Here is a 20,319-nt window from a genome sequence, read left to right as displayed (position 1 = left end):
TTCCAATGCCTTATTCCTTCATTTCTTTCTAAGACTTCAGAAGAATGGCTCATGTTCCAAACAACATGATCATCATGAATTAGCATTTATTAGGTCATTATTTGAGGAGCTCCAGGCTCTCTCTTTGTGCTTTGAGCCCCACAGCAGAATCAGCCACACAGTTGTGCCTGGCATCTAGGCCTTTTCCGTTATGTTCCTTTAATCCACCTACTACCTAGTTCCAAAGCCATATTCACAATTTGAGGTGTCTGTTACAGCAACATCCCACTCCCTGATGCCAGTCTCCATCATAGTCCATTCCTGTAGATATAACAAAGGGCTGAGCGATTGATGAAGACCAGAGAGTTATTTCTCATGGTTCTTGAGACTAGGGATTCCAAGATCAAGTCATGAGCAAGTTTCAGGTCAAATAACATAACCAGTGGACTGGTCTGTGCAGACCGTCTCCTGTTCCCAATTGGGTTCCTCTCCATCCTCCCTCCACCTCCAAGAATGGAGTAGGTAGATAGTAAGGGATGCTTTATCACTAGCTTGGAATTAACAACTTTAATTGGGTTAGGTAGCTTAATTTTTTAAAGGTTTATTTTGTTTTTTATTTGTGTCTGTGTATGTATGTGCAGGTGACCATGCAGGCCAGAAGAGGGTGTTGGGTCCCCTGCCAGTGTTATAGACAGGTGTGAGCTGGCTGATATGGGTGCTGGAAATAACCTGGGTCCCCTAGAGGAGCAGCAAGTGCTCTTAACTGCTGGGCCAACTCTCTATTGGGTATGCAAATAAGATGAGAATTAGGACCAATCAGGGAAGTACTCCAAAAGTTGCCTTATATTCTGGTTGTTATGGTAATCTTTGCAGGCCACTGCCTGCTCTCCCCAAACCCCACCCCCTGCTCCCCACTTTAGTCACTCTAGGGCTCTGGCTGCCAGAAGCTGAAGTGTTTGGTTGGTCGTGTTGTAGCTGTAGTTTTAGGGTCTTTTGTGGCTTCTATTTCCTCAGGGCTTGAATTCACTGCCTGTCAGAGGGCCCTGCATCAGGGTGTTCACTCTGCCTTGGAGGGCCCTCCTACCCGTAACACAGTCATGTGATATTGAGAAGCACAACAATGAGAACCTTAGCTAAATGTCTTCACTGTGATGGATATGTCTTAGACAGTGATGGCTGGATCATGTGTTTTGCTTAATAATATTAGTGTAAATTTGTGGTATTAGTCCTAGTGGCAAAAGCAATATAATTCTGTAGAAACTCATTCTCTGTGTGTCTTAGTCAGGGCTTCCATTCCTGCATAAAACATCATGACCAAGAAGCAAGTTGGGGAGGAAAGGCTTCATTCAGCTTACACTTCCTCATTGCTGTTCATCACCAAAGGAAGTCAGGACTGGAACTCAAGCAGGTCAGGAAGCAGGAGCTGAGGCAGAGGCCATGGAGGGATGTTACTTACTGGCTTGCTTCTCCTGGCTTGCTCAGCTTGCTTTCTTATTGAACCCAAGACTACTAGCCCAGGGATGGCACCACTCACAATGGGCCCTCCCACTCATGATCACAAATTGAGAAAATGCCTTACAGCTGGATCTCGTGGAGGCATTTCCTCAAGGGAGGCTCCTTCCTCTGTGATAACTCCAGCCTGTGTCAAGTTGACACACAAAACCAGCCAGTACACTGTGGCTCAGAGATTAAAAGAGGGGAATCCACCTGGGACATTGATTTCTGCAGCCTAGTTATAGCAAGCCAAGTATATCATGAGCTTCTGTTTGTGCTTTTCAAAGCAGCACTCTGATCTCTCAAATGTTGTTCAGAATGGATGCTAGGATGAACCACCCAGACACTCTTAAAAGAATAGAGGACATTTCCCCTTCATTGGTACAATTCACAGGGCCATCTCAACTCTAGGTCCTCTCTTGGGGATGGTTGGGCACGTTGTCAATCCTGTCTATCAGTTTATGTAAATCCCCAGACTGTTTCCCTAACTCACAAGAGCATCTCTAATAATGTTATGCTTGCTACACACCAAAGTGTGTCTTCCTGAGAATTTAGCCCACATGACTGAGCTGGTGAGTTTGCACTTAGGGGCCCTCCTATGGCTTCAAGCATCCAGCTGTTAAGAGATAGTTTTTAATGGGGGTGGGGGAGTAAGAGAGAAGGGAGAAAGAGAAAATACATAAATGAATGTGTGTGCTGCTGATGACAGAACTGTCCCAGGGCCGCTCAGCTATACTGCCATTACTTGGGGGTGGAGGGGTGCAGTTTCTAATTCAGCGAGTCCTTGTAAAAATAACTTTTATTCACCTGATGTAACTGTTGTCTTAGAGGCTTACTGCTAGCCCAGGCCTAGTCCTGGAAGCATCTAGCCTCTGTACACTCTAATCTAGGCCTAGAATGTTTTCAGCCTCTGACACTTACTGCTGAATAAGCTCACCCTTTCTTGTTCTTTCTGAACTCTGGCTGGTTGGGTTAATTCTGGCTCAAACTCCTCTCCAAGCTGACTGATTCAATCTTCTCTCTCTCTCTCTCTCTCTCTCTCTCTCTCTCTCTCTCTCTCTCTCTCTCTCTCTCTCTCTCTCCTGAATTGCTCTTCTTGATCCCAAACTAACTCTAGCAATATGTTATAATCTTCTGGCTCATTCTCATTCTATCTTTACCTGTGTCTAGTTAGTTCTGTCTCTATAATCTATAAAGTATAAATCAATGGCTTTTGGCATATTCACAGAGTGTAGACTTTACCCAACTCCCAGAAACTGACTGCAAGGGAACTCTGTATAAACTGAAAGAGAAGTTTAAGACATCTCTGCTGCTCCCTCAAATAAATACCATAGCAACTAGCAAATAATTCCCAACAGCTCATACCCTCTCCATCAGCAGGGCAATAACCAGGCTACGCTCTACCTCTGTAGATGTGTCTGGTTTGGACATTTCTGTATAAAAAGAATCACATAATGTGATTTTCAAGAAACTTCAATATTATCTATATACTATTTTTTTTATATAGTGCATGACATCTGTGATCCAAACATAAAAATTCATACAATTTTTGTACATCTTCACACATCTATGAGAGCCAATTTCTGCTGCTTTCAATGAGAGTGCATGGTCCAAGGTGACAGTCTCTCCATAGATTATTCCTACCCAGCTGCAGATGTCCAAACTGTGAGTCATTTGTTGACAATACAAGGTTATCAAAATTAGGTCTTTGGGTAATTACTTTTCATTGCTACTGCCACCCCCAGAAACTGGCTACAAGTGACTCCCGTACCAGCTTAAATAGTAGCAAAGCAATTTCCTGACCAGTGCAACTTTATAAAGGGAAACCATGGTCCTATGACAGAGAAGTCTGGATCTGCCTTTAAATGGACCTACTGAGGAGCTCCACGTGCCTTGCTGCTCTCTTAGCAGGGCACCTGATGAAACTGCAGGAGGTTAGATCTGGCAGGGGGAGCTCTCCTGGACTCTGAAAATAGTTAGAATAGCAACATGAGAAGAAGTAGATAGCAGAGCTATCGTGTGCAGGGTGTCCTTGTGATATAAGTGTAAGCTGAAGCTTTAAAGGATTTCTGTCCTTTATTTACATACATATGAAAATAATAGTTCGCCTTTGGTAGGTGATGTTATAGTCCATGGCATTCTGTTTCCTATGACTACGTCAGATTATTAGGAAAGTGACTGGAGATCACCTCACACCCCCTTTATGAGATTATTTGACTCAGGCATAAGAGTAGACTTGGCTCTATATGACAAGTTAGGATATGTATGGTCATTCTTCCCAGGACTGATAATTCGAGAAGAAAACAGCTGAACTGACACCTCAAAAAAAGAGTTCAGTAACATTCAGAGATTCAATGTATATCTATTGATACTTTCCTATGCTTGAGGGCTGTGTATGTGCGTGCATGCATGTGTGGATGCATGGTGTATGTGTGTGTGTGTGTGTGCGAGTGCATGTTTGCATGTGCACATGTGTGTGTGCATGCCATATGCCACAGGATTTGTGTAGAGGTTAGAAGCTAATCTTGGGTAATGGTTCTTGATTCTGCATTGATCAAGGCAGGGTCTTTTGTTCACTGCTTTGTATACTAGACTAGCTGACCTGTGGTCTTCTGGCAATTCTCCTGCCTCCACTTTCTATCTCTTAGTAGGAGATCATTGAAATTACAGACCTGTGCTAGTGTGTCAGGTCTTACATGGGTTCTGGAGATCAGGAATCAGGTAAGAAATTTGTCCAGGACCTATAACTGAAGTCTACCAGTCAGGCATGGTGGCACATGCCCCTTATCCCAGCACTTTGGAGGTAAAGGCAGAGGGATAATAATTTTGAGGCTAGGCTAAGCTTCACACTGAGACACTGTCTCAACAAAAGAAACAACAACTAAAAAAAATGAGAAAGGGGGGAGTCATCAAAAGATTCAGAGCACTAGAGGTAGAAAGTAACATGACTGACTCTCTGTTTCCTCATGTACTCCTTTATTTCGTGGTCAGAATACCACGCTGTTTATTGACAGCTTACCAACCATAGGGGGTTCTTCAAGAATAGAAAAGATTTAACCATTATTCTAGAATGTACACTGTTGGCCTAATGTTTTTGTGCACTATATAAGATTATCACTGTATTGTTATTCAAATGCCAATTTCTCTGCCCCCATATCTGGTTACAGTCCGGACATGGCATTGTAGCGCTTATTCAAAGACTCTCCAATCTCAAGTTTATGTAAACATTGCTCCCTGTTTATTCTCTGACTTGTCAATAAAAGCTGATCAGCCAATGGCTGGACAGAAGGAAAAATAGGTCAGGGCTTCTGCCAGTGAGAGAAACGGAGAGAGAGAAGAGGAAAAGGGGATTTGCCAAGAGGAAGAGGGTCCCAGAGACACCATGGGAGAACACACCTGATGCAGAGAGAGGCAGATCAATACAAAAAATGCAAGTATCTCAGGGATTTTGGCTGGTAGGTAGCCAGATTGGCTTAGAGGATTAGAATAGGCATGATTGCCCAGTTATTGTGTTGTAAAGCTAATTAAATAAATCTCATAGTCTCTGTCTCATTCATTAAGGAGCTAGCTGGGGATAAAGGAAAACTGCCCCCTTTAAAAATGCATTCAACCATTATTCTAGAATATACACAGGATGCTGCAAGAGCATGTAGGAGAGCTATCTAACTCACAGTGGTGATGATGAGGTCTGGGAAGAATTCCAATTCAACAAACTCGTTTCATCAGCAAAGTTCCGCTACTAAGGATTTCTAGGGGTTGACCAGGTAGAGGAAAAGAAAGGCATGGTGGGTAGGAAGACCTCCATGGACAGAGGGATCAAGATGAAAGGGATTAAAAAGCACTGCTAGGGACAAGGCAGAGGGTTTAAAGATGAAGTCGGAGAGGAAAATAGGACTTTTAATATGCAGGGCATTGCAAGCCAGGAGGAGGAGCTTGTACTGCGCCCTAAGGAAAGAAGGAAATAGTTTCATAATTCTCAAAACAAGAGACACTTGATACAATGTAACTTCAAAAATAGTGCTCTCTTACTGGTAGAAAGACAAAAATAATGTGCCTATTAGTCCTTGAGGACTGTCATATCAGCATTTGGTTGACAAAGTCTTCCTCATAAAGTTTTCCTAAACCAAAGAGTGTGCAAAGACCCAGCTTACAAACTGTAAGAACCTAGGTATGCTGGCTTCATATTACCAACCAAGGTTCATTTTTACAACAAGGAAGAACCTAAGGAAGTCTGCTTTGATTATGACTTATTCCTACATCTTGAAGGCCACCTTCCAGCTAATCGTCTCCTTTGTGAAAAGCTACCTTTCAATAACTCCCTGATTTTTTTTTCTTTTTCTTTTTTTGAGACAGGGTTTCTCTGTATAGCCCTGGCTGTCCTGGAACTCACTCTGTAGACCAGGCTGGCCTCGAACTCAGAAACCCGCCTGCCTCTGCCTCCCAAGTGCTGGGATTAAAGGCGTGCGCCACCATGCCCAGCCTAACTCCCTGATTTTTAAACAGGATTGAGACTATAACAGACTATGGGGATTTCTGAAGGTGGACTGAATGCAATTTCCCATTATGATGTGGCTACAAACCTATGGGGCCAGGGAGAGAAATGTGATGGCTTGAATAAGGATGTCCCCATAGATTTATGAATATGATTGCTTGGTCACCAGGGAATGACACAACTAGAAGGCATGGCCTTATTGGAGGAAGTGTGTTACTGAGGGTGGACTTTGAAGTTTCAGATGCTTAAGCCAGGCCCAGGGTCTCTCTTTCTGCTGCCTGCCAATCCAGCTATAGAACTCTCAGCTCTTTCTTTGGCACCCTGTTTGCCTGTGTGCTGCCATGCTTCCCACCATGATGATAATGGACTAAACCTCTAAACTAAACTGCAAGCTAGCCGATTAAATGTTTTCCTTTGTCAGAGTTGGCGTTGTCATGGCGTCTCTTCACAGAAATAGAAACCTTATAAGACACTTCCCTATCTTTTCTAGAATTATTTAAGATTAATTAGCACTAGAGTTAGGGTTAGGGTTTGTTTTGTGTTGCTGTGATGAGATGCTCTGACAAAAAGCTACTTATGAGAAGAAACAGCTTATTTAGGTTACAGTTCCAGAGTCCATCGTGGCCTGGAGACATGGTGGCAGGAGCAGCAAGCTGGCTGATAACATTTCGTCTACACACAGGAAGCAGAGGGAGAGTAGCCTGAAAGCCTTCCCTTAGCAAGGCTCCACCTCCTAAGGGCTCTGTAATCTTCCAAACAGTGCCACCAACTGGAGGCCAAATGTTCAAATGCACAATCTTATGGGCATCTCAGATTCAAACCACAGCACAGAGCCACAGTTAGTTAGTACGGGAATGTCCCGAGAGAAGATACCCACTTGTGGCTACATTCCTCTGCACCAAGAGGTCAGTGCAGAAGAAGCACTTAACCTTGCTACAGAAGGGCAGTTCCTTGTCCAGCAACATCCAACCTTGGGGTGTTTTAGAATCTCTTCTTAGACCAAACAAAAGATGTTTGCACGTTGAATTTGAACTAGCAGAATCTTAAATTGATCCGGATTCTGCAGGTGATTGGCATGTGAGCTAATGATCAGAAGTACAGACCGAGTGCACATGATTGAACTGATGGACTGAAACTCAGTTACCCTACCTAAGGAGAAATACTGTTCTAGCTCCATCTACTTGATTAACAACTGCCAAAATGTCAATCTCCCCCCGCCCCCACTAAGGCGGGTTTGTGTTCGAATTTTAATAGCAAGGAAGGAATAAAGATTTTAAAGACTGGTGCTGCATAGGGAACTGTGTTGGCTTACAAAAGATGTTTGCAAGTTGAATTTGGACTAGCAGGTGCCAGTGTGAACCATCTCACATCCTAGAGTTGTAGGGAGGAGGGAAAGCCACCATTCCCTTGAGTAATTTTTAGTTATGTGTTAAAAGTCATTTGAGTGGTAAGGATTTGAGGTCATGGGTAGAGATTACATCTGAGTGAGGGATCAAGGGAGTCTTTCTATCTGCATGTAGAATTCTGAAAATTGCCTGTCCTAGATGTATCTCATCCAGATCTTTCAAACCCCAGTGTATGTCCTTGATGTCTAATTGGGGTTTGAGGCCAAAAACCACAGCTAATATATCTGGGACTTTATGGTAGTACCAGTCAACCTGTCAAAAATTTGGAGAGCATCTGTTCATGTCTTCCTTTCAATATGCAGTCCAAGTTGTCCTTGAACTCACGATGCTCCTGTCCCAAGTTCTGGAGTGCTGGGACTAAAGGCATGCACCACCATGCTCAGAAAGTGAGTCCCACTTCCCCAATTTTAAGTATGATAACCATATAAAGCAGTATCTTAAAAAAATGTTCTCAATGTAGCTATCCTATTCTTTAACTGCTATGAGAGACTTGGAGCAAAAGGTATAGGTTTTCTTTGCAGACTGGATGTTTTGCGTGATGATATATATTATATTTAGAAATATCACCTTGGTGGAAATATGAAGAACGAGCTGGAAAGGGGAGAGCTGGAAAGAGGATCAGTATGGAGACGATTTTCACAGTTCAAATGAGAGATAATGAAGTCAGCAGCAATGTCATCGGCAGGGCTACAGAGAGGAAGGTGGTTTATCATTGCTTCAGACATTACCCATGAACACTCATCCACAGATCTCTCTCAAACATAGCTCTTATTCCAACCGTCCTCTGGAGCTCACTATCCATGTATGTTCCACAGTCACCTGAAGCTTAGTGTATTCAAGCTGAAAGCAGCCAAGTGACCATGACTTGTTGGAGAAAACAAATAAATGTTGAGAGCAGCATGAGGAGAAAGACTGATAACAACATCTGTTTGCAGTTTTGAGTGTTGTTCTGTAAAGTAACTTCTTCCTTTGTAAAATTGTTTGTGTGTGTATACACACACACACACACACACACACACACCTTTAAATCTAGCACTTGGAAGACAGCAGACAGGTCTCTGTGAGTTTGAAGCCAGAGTCTAGTCTACAGAGGGAATTCCAGGACAGCTAGGGCTACCGAGAGGTCCTATCTCAAAAAAATTAATAATAATAATAATAATAATAATAATAGATACATAGATAATTCCTCATTCCTTTACATCCTATGTTTTCTGTGCTGTTCAATAAATATAGCATGAGGCCCTTTGTTAGGGACTAATAGACATCAGACACCGTCAACAGACAGAAGCCAGAACACAGAAGGAAGACCCTGGGAGGGAAGTGAAGAATTCCCACCAGCTTAGCTCTTGGTCTAAGTGACTCTGGTGGGGATCTGACGCTGCAGACAGCTGCATTTTCAGAGTAGGCAGCTGCATGTGGGGCATCTCTACTGGGATCTTCTTTAAGAGACCCTTCCCGGGCACCTTTGCCAAGCCCTTGTCACTGAGGGTTTTCTGGAGGCCATTTTATTCATCCTGACTCAGTGTCTGTCCATTCCTCGTCCTTTCTGTTCCTTCCTGCTGCTCTATAAGTCAATAGACACATTAGTAGCCTTTATTTAGGGCCCCTTGGCAGTAGGACAAGTTCTCCCATCTGGCTTCCATTAGACTGTGCCATTCTGGAAATGGAACCCTGGGGAGCCAGTATCTTCCTTTTCTGTCCCCTGCTTACACTGCTGCAGAAAATACACTGAAGAGATTTGACAGTTACTTTCCATTTGACTTGTCCTAATTGACCTCTTCATCACCTGGCAGCTTGCCTGTCACGTGTCTGTGTTTCCTCTCTTATAAGTAGGAATAACAATATTCAACTTGAACTTGTTCGTTGTCTGCTTGTTGAAATAAACAAGATGTCCTGATGGGAACAGCTGGAAGAAGGAAGGCTTTATTTGGGCACAGGATTCAAGTTCATCATGGTGGAGAGGGTATGGTAAGCACCTGTGTTGACAGGAGCATGCGGCAGGCAGACACTTATGGTGGCCTGGAGGCACAGTGTGAGGCGGAAACCCATCCATGGACTCTTTCTAGGTCCCACCTCCTAAAGTTGCCATGGCCTTCCAGGGGAGTGCTACTGGCTGCAGCATTGTGTTCACAGAGCCTGAGGGGGGTTTTGTGAGTGAGAGCTTTTATTATCCATCTCATATATGATACTCTGAGCTCATGAGTGAGAGCTTTTATTATCCATCTCATATATGCTACTCTTTTCATTGAAGCACTTTAGGAAAATTAAAATGAATAATAAAAGCCCATATGAATTACATTCGACAATACATTGACAGCCATAAAATGAAATGAATAGTTTTTTTTTTCTTTCTGGGTATGCAGAATAATTTGACTAATTTTGAACAGATGGAGTCTGATTACGAACTAGCTAGGTACACTCTAGACTCAGGACATCAAGTAATGACCTACTTCATAATTTTAAATTATACCGATGAGACTCTTTGCCCCGTGGTGGTTTAATTATTTTCTTGGAAGACATCACACTTTATTATTATTATTATTACTCAGGAAGCCTAACGAATTTTACCACTAATCTTTCCTCTGAAGTCAGAAATGATGATTTCCCCATCTGGGTTGGTAAAGCATAACCCAGGGCAGAAAATTTTATGTGTGAAAAAGTCAGGACAGCTTTCCTTCCCTGAGCCCTTCCCACTTTCAAACACATCCATCAGCCACCTGCGGTCCTGAGCAAGGAAGGAAGTAATCCCATTCCACCCCCCACCCGGTCCTATGTTCATCACATTGATAACCTCTGCCTTGATTTATCAACCACCACTTCTCACCTCTATTAACTTTTGGTTAATATGCATCCAAGGTATGTTCCATATTGACATTTGAATTCTTATTCTATAATAACTATAACTTCCATAAGCATTTGGGTTTGTGTGTGTGTGTGTGTGTGTGTACTATATCTAAAGTTATATTAGCTTGAGTAAGCAGAATGATCAAGGAGTGTCACTATTGACCCTACTTCTGTTTATTCCTAAGTATTTACCATAGCTTTGTTTCATGGAGTGTGATGTGGCAGGGGCCTATCAAGAAACTACAAGGTCAAGATCAAGGGTTTTTTTAAATTAAAGATTATTTATTATTGTTATTGTTGTTGTGTGTATGATGTGACTGCGCTGGTCCATGCGTGATGCTCAGTTGGTAACTTTGTGGGGTCAGCATTCTCCTTCTACCTTCCTGTGGGTTCCAGGGTTTGAACACAGGTTGTCAGGCTTTGAAGCAAATCACTGACAAACTGCTGAGTCGTCTCAGCAGCCCCCCCCACCCCATCCCCCCAGGACTAAGCTTTTAAATGTACAGAATTTTGGAGGTTTATTCAGATAGTTTTAGTGGTCTGCTTTAATAATAACTAACATTAATGTCAGCAAGTAAAGCCTTCACCTTTGTAAAATCTTTATACTCAAACTGGCTATGCCCATGGTTACTTTCCTTGCTCGTGTGCCAAAGTATCTAATCCTCCCCACCAAAGCAAGTTAAAGAAGGGTCTACTTTGGCTGACAGTTGGAGAGTGTAATCCACCGTGGCAAGGACATGAAGGCAGCAGATGCACAAGGCGCCTGGTCACACTGTGGTGTAGTCAGGCAGCAGAAAGGGGGCAAGACTGGTGCTCAGCTGTTTCCTGTTTGAGCAAACTGTGCATCCTCGGTCTGTTGGGTGGTGTAGGCCATATTCGGGGTGGGTTCGCCTTCTTCAGTGAAACTTTCTGGATCCGCTCATATAAAATATGCCCAGAGGTATGTCTTCACAGTGTTTCTCAATCCAGTCAGGATGACAACTACAGCCCTTGTCAACTTGTAGCCTCCCCCAGCCTTGAGTAGGCTGACTCAGACCTTGCTGCCACTGTGAATGAGACCATCTGGGGTGGAGCCTTCTGACCTAGATGGCTTTATTGTTCTGTCACCTGCTCTTCTCTGAGAGAAGAGCTCTTCTGCTGAGAGGCTGAACCTGTCTTCCTGAGATATTCCTGAGAGAGCCGACAACCTGTGGACTTGGAGACCTAATGCTAACAGCTTAGCAACAAAGCATCAAGAAGCCTGGCATGGCAGGGGATGGGCTTTCCCTCTACATAAGCACAGACTCTTAGTAAACATTGGGCCATGATCAGAAAAATTGTCTTGGTCTCTTTACTTCTCTCCCCAGTGTCTCCTATACAGCTCTGGCCTCCCACTCAGGAACCCAGTTAGCGTGGCCTCAGGTGGCTACATCAGCTTGCCACCCAGATACGTCAGTTTAAATGACATCATTCCACCCTCACCTCTAATGTGTCATAGTCATCTTATAATGCAAAGTACACTTAGCCCATCTCTAAAAGTCCCTGTAGCCTTTAAATATGACCACACTGTTCAAAGGCCCCAAACCCAAGTTCTCTTATGAGGTTCAAGGCAATCTCTTAATTAGGAGCCCCTATAGAATTCTTTAATTATATACTTTATATATACATTAGTACAGAATGAACCTTCCTGGCCCCAAATGGATGGATGAGAGGCGAGCAAGGAAAGGTCAGACAGGAGTATGATGAAACCCATGGAGGCAGATGCCGACGAGCTTCTGTGGTGTATGGTAATGAGGGGTTGATTTGTCCTCTGGAACCTCTGTTAAATCACCTTTACTTTTTATTACGATATTTATGCACATGGTCATTCTACACTCAACCACATCTACCAGCTTAAAGAATAAAGGAAGAACAAGAAGGGAAAGTTGTTTCTTTCAGCGATTTGGCCACGCATCAGATGGGCATTCTCAGCCTGAAGTAGCACATAGGTAGCGTGCATTTATATTTGACATAAGTACTTTATCTATCTGATGATTATATGCATCGATACTCTGTCTGCATCTAACTGGAAAACACCGTATGGTGTGGATGGATGAGAAAATGGACTCTATCATGTCAACCTTGCCCCCCCTCCTGCTATGAAGGGTTAATCTGTGAAGTAACACTGCATCTTACTCTTGACAGTTATAAGAAGATACAAAATGAGTTTACATTATTTGTCAAGCTCGCAGAAAGCCACATTCACAGCGACAGACATCAGTAGGGGAAACGAGCTGCTTCTGTCAGCGGAAATTGAGTATGAATCCAGAGGTTTCCTTCTATCCGTAAATACTTGGTAAAATTTTCTTATATCAGCATAGTCTATGCATGGTTCTGAGGACAGAGACCAATTTTCTTACATCTACATAGGCTCAATTTTGAAATAAAATGTGAACTGCAAGAAAACTCAGCAGGAGGCAATGATTGGAGGACACAAAAATGTAATTACTGGGAAGACAGACATCGGATCAGAGTCACCCAGCCACCAACCTGCAGAGAGAGTAACATGGAATGGGTCGAATCATGCAGTCACTGAATCCATCACCTGGACAGCTCCACTTCTAAGAAGTGGTGGGTACAAAAAGATTATAATTTCCCCATGAGTCAGTGGAGAAGAGAGGCTAAGGGGAACATCTGTCCACAGATGTTGTTTCTTGCTTTCTCCCCATCCACATTCCCCTCTGATTAAAATCACTTACTATTGATTGTCAGCATCTTCAGAGTTGTAAACTGTTTGTTTCAACTTCTGTCCTTTGTTTTAATCTTGGTTAAACCCTAGTAGAATTTTCTAGGTCAATGTTTGGTGTGTGTGTGTGTGTGTGTGTGTGCACAGACATGTGCCTGTATGTGTGTGCCTGTGCTTGTGCACATGTGTGTGTATGTGCCTCTGTGTGTTTGTGTGGGCATTAACATGTATGTATGTATGTATGTATGTATGTGTGTGTGTATGTATGTATGTATGTATGTATGTATGTATGTATGTGCCTGTGTGTGTGTGTGTGTTTGTGTCTGTGTGAACATGCCTGCCCACTCACCCTCAGACACATTTGTGTACTGTGTACTTGTGTACTGGGCTCCATGTGTGAATGAGGGCAGAGGAGAATGGCACTCACGGAAGTTTTAGATGTCCCAGGATACAGCATCATTCATTGCCATACAGCAGTGGGAGACATAGAAGATGCTCTGAGAGAAAGGCAAGCAGAGTAACAAAAAGAACAACTGAAAGCACCCAGTAGCCCGAGGCTTAGTTACCCAAGTCAAGACTTTAGAAACACCCAGAATAAACTGAAAAGGAAACCACTGCACATTGAAACTCAAGGTATACAATGGAAAATGTTTCCTTGAGGAAATTTTATATCATTAAATGATTAAAAGAGCATTAATAAGATGTTTATTTTTAAAAATGAAGGAAGAAGCCACAAGAAATGGAAGAATAGGATTAAGAGTGAAAATATATGAGAGAGAAAAAAGACCCTCTAGAATTCATTAAGGTGAAAGTTGATTTTTAAAGAAATATAGTCAAATTAGGTGAAACTTTGGTTGACTTTAATCATGAAAAATGATGGAATAAACATGACTAACAGTGAGACTCACATGTCGGTAAGGCCCGGATTAAAAGGGTGAGAAGAATACCGGGGCCAACTGATCATATTAATAAAATCTAGGGATTGTTTTAGAGTGGGTTTTTGAGATAGTCTCTCACTATATAGCCCTGGCTGGCCTGGAATTCACTTTGTAGACCAGACTGGCCTCGAACTTGCAGGGATCTTCCTGCCTCTGTCACACAAGTGCTGGGATTACAAATGTGAGCCACCACACCTGGCTACAACTTCTTTTGCACGCTAGAGATGCAATCAAGTGTCCTGCCTATGCTAGGAAGGTACCTACTACTTAACCACAGCCCCTTCTTGGTAGCCTTATTTAGGAAAATGCCTACTTCTCTATTTATGCCTCCACAAGAGTGATTTATCAGCAGGTTTGTGTGTTTTACATCTATCACCTTCTGCAATTGTCACTTGGCATACAGATAGTTAACTTTGGGCTCCTACGTGACAGGTGAGTAGGGTACTCCTCTCTGTAACATTCCAGAATCAGCTAAGCAACTTGAGGACATTAAACCTGAAGAATACTACACTGGTCACGTGTCTTCCACCTTGCTGTGGAATTCTGACCATCTAGTTTGCTATTGTTGGTGCTTTTGGTTGCTTCTTGGGGTCTTTGAAGTTTAGTGCCATACAACCTTACAAACCCTGGATGAATGTTCTGTAATGAGAAGAATGCTGATAGCCACTGAGTGTCTGTAATTCTGTTTCTTCTGGGCTGAGCATATCTGTGTTCTGTGATTGGGATCAGAGGTAGAGAGCTCTTAGTGATTAAACTACTTTACAATTACAGCTACTTCCCTGGATGGACAGCTGTACTGTTTTGTATTTTGTGCTATATATTTGGGTGATGTATTTTCTTGTAACCCTTAAACACTCAAACCGGATAGATACTTGATCTCTCCCTGGACCACTGGAGTTACTCTCAGAGATTCCAGAATAACATTTCAGTGGTGCTGTCTCAGCAGTTCTGTGGTTACTTTATACCCTGGTTTGTATTATGAAATAACTGAATTCCCTCCTCATAAGAGGAGAAAATATGGGATGGAGAGATGGCTCAGCGGCTAAGAGCACTGACTGCTCTTTCAGAGGTCATAAGTTCAATTCCTAGTGACCACATGGTGGCTCACAACCATCTGTAATGGGATCTAGTGCCCTCTTCTGGTATGTCTGAAGACAGCTACAATGTACTCACATATATAATGTAGACAAATAAATCTTAAAAAAAAAAAAAAAGAGGAGAAAACATCTCACACAGACATCACACTTGCTAGAAGATGTTCATATGAATAATGGTCTTTTTTTTTTTTTTTTGACTCAGAACCTTAGCCTAAGCTGTGCTTGGGTTGTATGGTCTGCATTGTTCTCTAGTCAGGAGAGATCTTAGGTGTTTTCTAAGATCTTAGGTGTTTTCTTAGATCCATTTCCATATCACATCCTCTCATTTCATTTACTGTTGAACTCTAGGAGTTTATTATTGTCCCAAAGGCTATCATACCATCTGTTCACTTTTACAAGCATTAGCTCAATCAACAAATGTTGCTGAGCACCTTCTGCAGAGGAGAGCCTGTCAGGTACTAAATAATTAACAGGACAGTGCCCCCTTATCTCAGAAGAGCTAATTGGCTCTAAATCTCAACCGTGAAAAGCTTAAGAACCCCTGGTCTATCTAGGGACTGCCATATCCAGGGATCCATCCCATAATTAGCCTCCAAACGATGACACCATTGCATACACTAGCAAGCGTTTGCTGAAAGGACCCTGATATAGCTGTCTCTTGTGAAACTAGGCCGGGGCCTAGCAAACACATAAGTGGATGCTCACAGTCAGCTATTGGATGGATCACAGGGCCCCCAATGGAGGAGCTAGAGAAAGTATCCAAGGAGCTAAAGAGATCTGCGACCTTGTAGGTGCAACAACATTATGAACTAACCAGTACCCCGGAGCGCTTGACTCTAGCTGCATATGTATCAAAAGATGACCTAGTCGGCCATCACTGGAAAGTGAGGCCCATTGGACTTGCAAACTTTATATGCCCCAGTACAGGGGAATGCCAGGGCCAAAAAGTGGGAATGGGTGGGTAGGGGAGTGGGGGGAGGGTATGGGGGACTTTTGGGATAGCATTGGAAATGTAATTGAGGAAAATACGTTAAAAAAAAAGAACCCCTGGTCTATTGGATGCCTGACAAACATATACAAAATAAACAGACCTTCATTTTCATCGACTCACTGTTGTTACTCCTAAGTTGATTAGTCGCAGCTGGTTTTATAAATCAGTACTCTGAGAGAATGCCTCTGTCTTCCTCACCAGAGTATTAGTCACTATTGCTTTTTAACACTGTCCTCTAAATATTTCAGTTCAATCATTTGTATTAGTGTAGACACCATTTAGTTTCCAATGATTTCCTAAATAGATTCCCTGACTTGAGTCTTATGACCACTTCAAACACTTAAAGCAAGCATCTTTCTAAACCAAAGTTCAGTCACATTTATCCCGTTGCTTGTTGTCAAAGACAGGCTCTGTAATGTTATTTCTTGTGAAGGTATTGGGGAACATACTTTTTTTCATAGTCATTCACTAGAAGAAAACTAGAATGTAATCACATGGTAATTTTATAATGCATGCCTTTAATCCCGGCACTTGGGAGGCAGAGGCAGGCAGATTTCTGAGTTCGAGGCCAGCCTGGTCTACGAAGTGAGTTCCAGGACAGCCAGGGCTATACAGAGAAACCCTGTCTCAAAAAATCAAAAAAACAAAACAAAAAAAAAGAAATAACATTACATAGTACAGGTAAAGAAAACAAATTACGGAGCTGGAGAGATGGCTAAGCAGTTAAGAGTACTGACTGCTTTTCCAGAGGGCCTGAGTTCAATTTCCAGCAACTACATGGTGGCTCACAACCGTGTGTAATGGGATCTGATGACCTCTTCTGGTGTGCCTGAAGACAGCTACAGTGTGTGCGTATACATAAAATAAATAAATAAATCTAAAAAAAGAAAGCAAATTATTCCCAAGAACTCACAAACATTTATAACTAAGCAACTTGTTATAGATTATAGATTAAGTGTGAGCAAGCAAAGTAGTTTTCTCAGCCAGTTTCTCTTACTGGCAAACAGCAATTTAAGGTTCAAAAAAAGGGGGGATTAATTAGTTCATTATTTATAAAAGTAATCTTATAAGAATCTTAAAAGAGGCCGGGTGTGGTGGCTCACACCTTTAATCCCAGCACTCGGGAGGCAGAGGCAGGCGGATTTCTGAGTTCGAGGCCAGCCTGGTCTACAAAGTGAGTTCCAGGACAGCCAGGGCTATACAGAGAAACCCTGTCTCGAAAAACCAAAAAAAAAAAAAAAAAAAAAAAAGAATCTTAAAAGAATCACAAATCTAAACTTTTACATAAAAATTGTTGGAAGCTATTAAGACAACTCTATTGTCTTGATCTCTGAACTGGGCCTCTTCCCCCGAGAAGAAAAGGGGGTCAAAAGCGGGCCACTGAGAACAACCACAGAATGTTGCAGCCCTAAGTCAGTGCCAGATGTCCTGACCACAAGATGTACCCTGATACCACCAAGTTCCTGCTTCCCCTTGTAGCTGCCAAAAGAAAAATTTCCACTGCCCCATCCCTCCTGCTGAGAAGTACTTCCCCTTTTGCTTGTGCATTTAAGCCTTGAGCCTTGCTGAATACAGAGACACCTTGATGCTACTCAGACTGCTTCTGTGTCGTTCTTGCACTTGGTTTCCGTCTCTCTCTCCCCCCATATTTGGTTCTTAGGACCTGCTGGACGGGTCAAAAAATCAGTCACATCTACTTTAAATCCTCAGAATTAATATACTCATCAGCAATTCTTATTATACTTTTACTCAGAATGCACATATTCTCATCAGTAATTCTTATTAAATCATAAAGGTAAAATGGGTAAAAATGGGTATAAGAAATCAGTCAGCACCAGCCAGCCTCAGTGAGACTCAAGTCAGCCAGGGCTGCCATTGTTCTTGTTCCCTGGCCATAAAATGTTCCTAGGTTACCTAATAAGAGTGTGCCTTTCTGAACTTCAAATTGTTACCTAAGATGTTCTACATCAGAGCCAGTAGCAAAAACATCTCAACCTAGCTTCACTAACAATTTTATTTTTCCAAATATTTTCTAAGGGTGGTGGTCACTGCTGACAATCTATATCTCTAAGTTCTTTCTAGGGCGGTGACTATATCATTAATCTGCTCCAGCAGCAATGCTTGATAAAGAATAAGCACGATTATTGTGAGGGACAGAGATACTGTCCAGTGAGGAGTGGAGTTGTCCTTGGAGTTTTCACAGTTCCTGGTTTAAGGGAGGAATGAGGGCAGCAAGCAGAGCAGAGCTCCTAACAGCATGAAGTCCTCAGGACCTGTGGTCCTCAGGGTGGTGCCACACCCAGGCACACCCATCGTGGATGTGCTAACCTGTGGGCTGCATCCCATAAAGCTATTTAGCTATATCCTATAAAACTTGCTGTTTCCTGCTGAAACTATCCTATAACACATCCTATAAAGCTTGCTGTTTCCTGCTGGAACTGTCCACATAAAAACAAAAGAAACAAAGAAACAAACCAAACAGAAAGTGCTCTGGCAGGGCCCTCACCAGGCTGCAAAATACAGTGAACTTCTCCAGTCTGGCTTATCATACATTCTGTGTGTTGCCACAGCCTTTCCTAATCTTCTAAAGACATAAGGAAACAAGATCAGTGAAACAAAACCCAAAAGCTTGCCTTTTCCTGCTGAAACTATCCGAATAAAAACAAAGAAACAAACCAAACAGAAAAGCAGAACAGTTTGGGCACATTTCTTTGTCATTTCTGGTATAAAATCCTAGTTCACAAATTGAAGTGAACAAGAAATATGCTTTCTCTGGATGTGGTGGCCCAGGCCTTTAATAACAGCACCTGAGAGGCGAGGCAAGTAGATCTCTGTGAGTTCAAGGCTAGCCTGGTAGCCTAGTCAGCAAAGCAAGTTCCAGGACAGCTAAAAAAATCTTGTCTTGAAAACCAACTGTGTGTGTGTGTGTGTGTGTGTGTGTGTGTGTGTGTGTGTGTGTGTGTGATGTATTTATTATGCTGAGAATTTAAAATGTGGAATTCTTTGATTTGTGAGTCGAAAAGTCCCAGTTAAATTAATGGTTCTCCTGCCTTGTTTGTGGATTCTGGTTACATGCTGGGGGAGCCTACGTAGTCCTTACTTTTGTGAATTTAGGCTCCTTCCTTCAGGTTTTGGGGTTCTCCTCTCAGTTTCTGTATCTTGTTTGTAAGCATCTCCATCATTTTGCTTTTAGAAAGCGACACTAGAGACAGAACGTTCTGTTGTGGCTTTCTTTCTGTGGCTTCCCCACATCACAGAATTGTTCCCTGCCTTCAAGTGTTTAGACACTACTCAAGGAATTCTTTTTCTTTTTTTTTGTTTGTTTTTGTTTTTGTTGTTGTTGTTGTTTCGTTCCTTTTCTCTCTTTAAAAAAATTCTATTTATTTATTTATTTATTTATTTTGAGACAGGGTTTCTCTGTATAGCCCTGGCTGTGTCCTGGAACTCACTTTGTAGACCAGGCTGGGATTAAAGGTGTGCGCCACCACGCCCGGTTCCTTTTCTCTTTTTAATCTTGTTAATAATTCACCCCTGAATTCCCTTCCTATCTCTTGAAATTTAGTCATAAAATGCTATAGGTTTTTAACTGGTTTAGGTTTTTAGTTGGTTCAATAACAGGAATGACAAAGTCTCTTGATTTTCTCTGCTTGAGATAAGGTGAAAACCGGAGCTCCTAAGTCTAACAGTTTGTTTTTATACTCATGAGATTTTTAAAAATATTGTCTCTGTGTGTAGTCCAGGCTGGCCCCAAATTTGTTATGCACTTGGCTCTGCCTCCTGAGAGATGGGATTACAAGTGAAAGCCTTGGTTTAGAGAATTTTAGGATGTTAGAAGTGAGCATGAAGCAGCGCTCTGTTTAACCTCTTTACTTGTAAATGAAATTACTTTCCCCACTGTTTGGGCCTAATGATTTGCTTATTTTTTGTTTGTTTGTTTTGTTCTGGCTCTGTTACTTCAACCTCTGCCAGTTGCAGTTTGGCATCTGAGCGAGGGGGTCATTCCTTATCTTCTTACTCCACAGGTCTACAGGCCCCGCCTTCCCTGCACCATCCTTCTGGGTGTCCCAATCCCCTCCCCTCCCCGCCGCCACCCAGTGACACGCCTTCTCCTTTCCCGCCCGCGTCCAATGACCAAAGCTCAACCCGGCTCCACCCACTTTACGTCTCATCCCCGCCCCCAAACACTTTTTTTTTTTTCCTGCCGCCGCGCTCCGCGTGAATACTTTTGACCTCCCTGCTAACTGTACGGCCCGCAGCCTCCGCTTCCGTCGCGGTAGTCATCGCCTTTACTGTGCGCCGGAAGGAGGCTCTTATAGCGCTTTTGGAATTATGGCGGCGGTGGATATCCGAGGTAATTAATTTTATGCTCCCCTT

The 20,319-nt window shown here is 42.6% G+C and overlaps 1 protein-coding gene across 2 annotated transcripts in view; it reads left to right on the top strand.

The window, feature by feature from the left end:
• The first annotated feature begins 20,174 nt into the window (after positions 1–20,174).
• Positions 20,175–20,319, top strand: part of Med6 (mediator complex subunit 6) — an 18,025-nt gene continuing 17,880 nt past the window's right edge. For both annotated transcript variants that reach the window (XM_021178980.3, XM_021178979.3), the window contains exon 1: positions 20,175–20,296. In XM_021178980.3, coding sequence (XP_021034639.1) covers positions 20,275–20,296 — 22 coding nt within the window. In that variant the 5' untranslated portion in view covers positions 20,175–20,274. The remainder of the gene's footprint in view (positions 20,297–20,319) is intronic.

Source organism: Mus caroli, unplaced genomic scaffold, assembly GCF_978045245.1.
Source record: "Mus caroli unplaced genomic scaffold, Mus_caroli_1 scaffold_14, whole genome shotgun sequence".
Taxonomy (NCBI): domain Eukaryota; kingdom Metazoa; phylum Chordata; class Mammalia; order Rodentia; family Muridae; genus Mus; species Mus caroli.
The sequence above is the reverse complement of the archived record's forward strand: the minus strand, read 5'-3'. Positions and strand labels throughout refer to the sequence as shown.